Source organism: Myotis brandtii, unplaced genomic scaffold (assembly GCF_000412655.1).
Source record: "Myotis brandtii unplaced genomic scaffold, ASM41265v1 scaffold59, whole genome shotgun sequence".
Lineage (NCBI taxonomy): Eukaryota > Metazoa > Chordata > Mammalia > Chiroptera > Vespertilionidae > Myotis > Myotis brandtii.
The window spans coordinates 1,839,779-1,840,126 of NW_005370223.1; the positions used below are offsets into that span (position 1 = coordinate 1,839,779).

The 348-nt window shown below is 63.2% G+C and overlaps 1 protein-coding gene across 1 annotated transcript in view; it reads right to left on the minus strand.

Moving 5' to 3' along the window:
* Positions 1–13: 13 nt before the first annotated feature.
* The window catches only part of GDF6 (growth differentiation factor 6), a 24,541-nt gene continuing 24,206 nt past the window's right edge, over positions 14–348 (minus strand). The window contains exon 3 of the mRNA XM_014550199.1: positions 14–348. Within this exon, the coding sequence (XP_014405685.1) occupies positions 14–348 (335 nt within the window).

Below are 348 nucleotides of genomic sequence, written 5' to 3' on the forward strand. Positions count from 1 at the left end.
GGGACCGGCGCCGCTACCTGCAGCCGCACGACTCCACCACCATGTCTTCGTACTGCTTGTACACCACGTTATTGCCCGCGTCGATGTACAGGATGCTGATGGGAGTCAATTTGGTGGGCACGCAGCAGCTGGGCGGCGTGGAGCCGGGGTCCATGGAGTTCATCAGCGTCTGGATGATGGCGTGGTTGGTGGGCTCCAGGTGCGAGCGCAGCGGGAAGTCGCACACGCCCTCGCAGTGGTAGGCCTCGTACTCCAGGGGCGCGATAATCCAGTCGTCCCAGCCCAGCTCTTTGAAGTTCACGTGCAGGGGCTTCTTGCTGCAGCGCAGCCTCGACTTCTTGCCGTGCC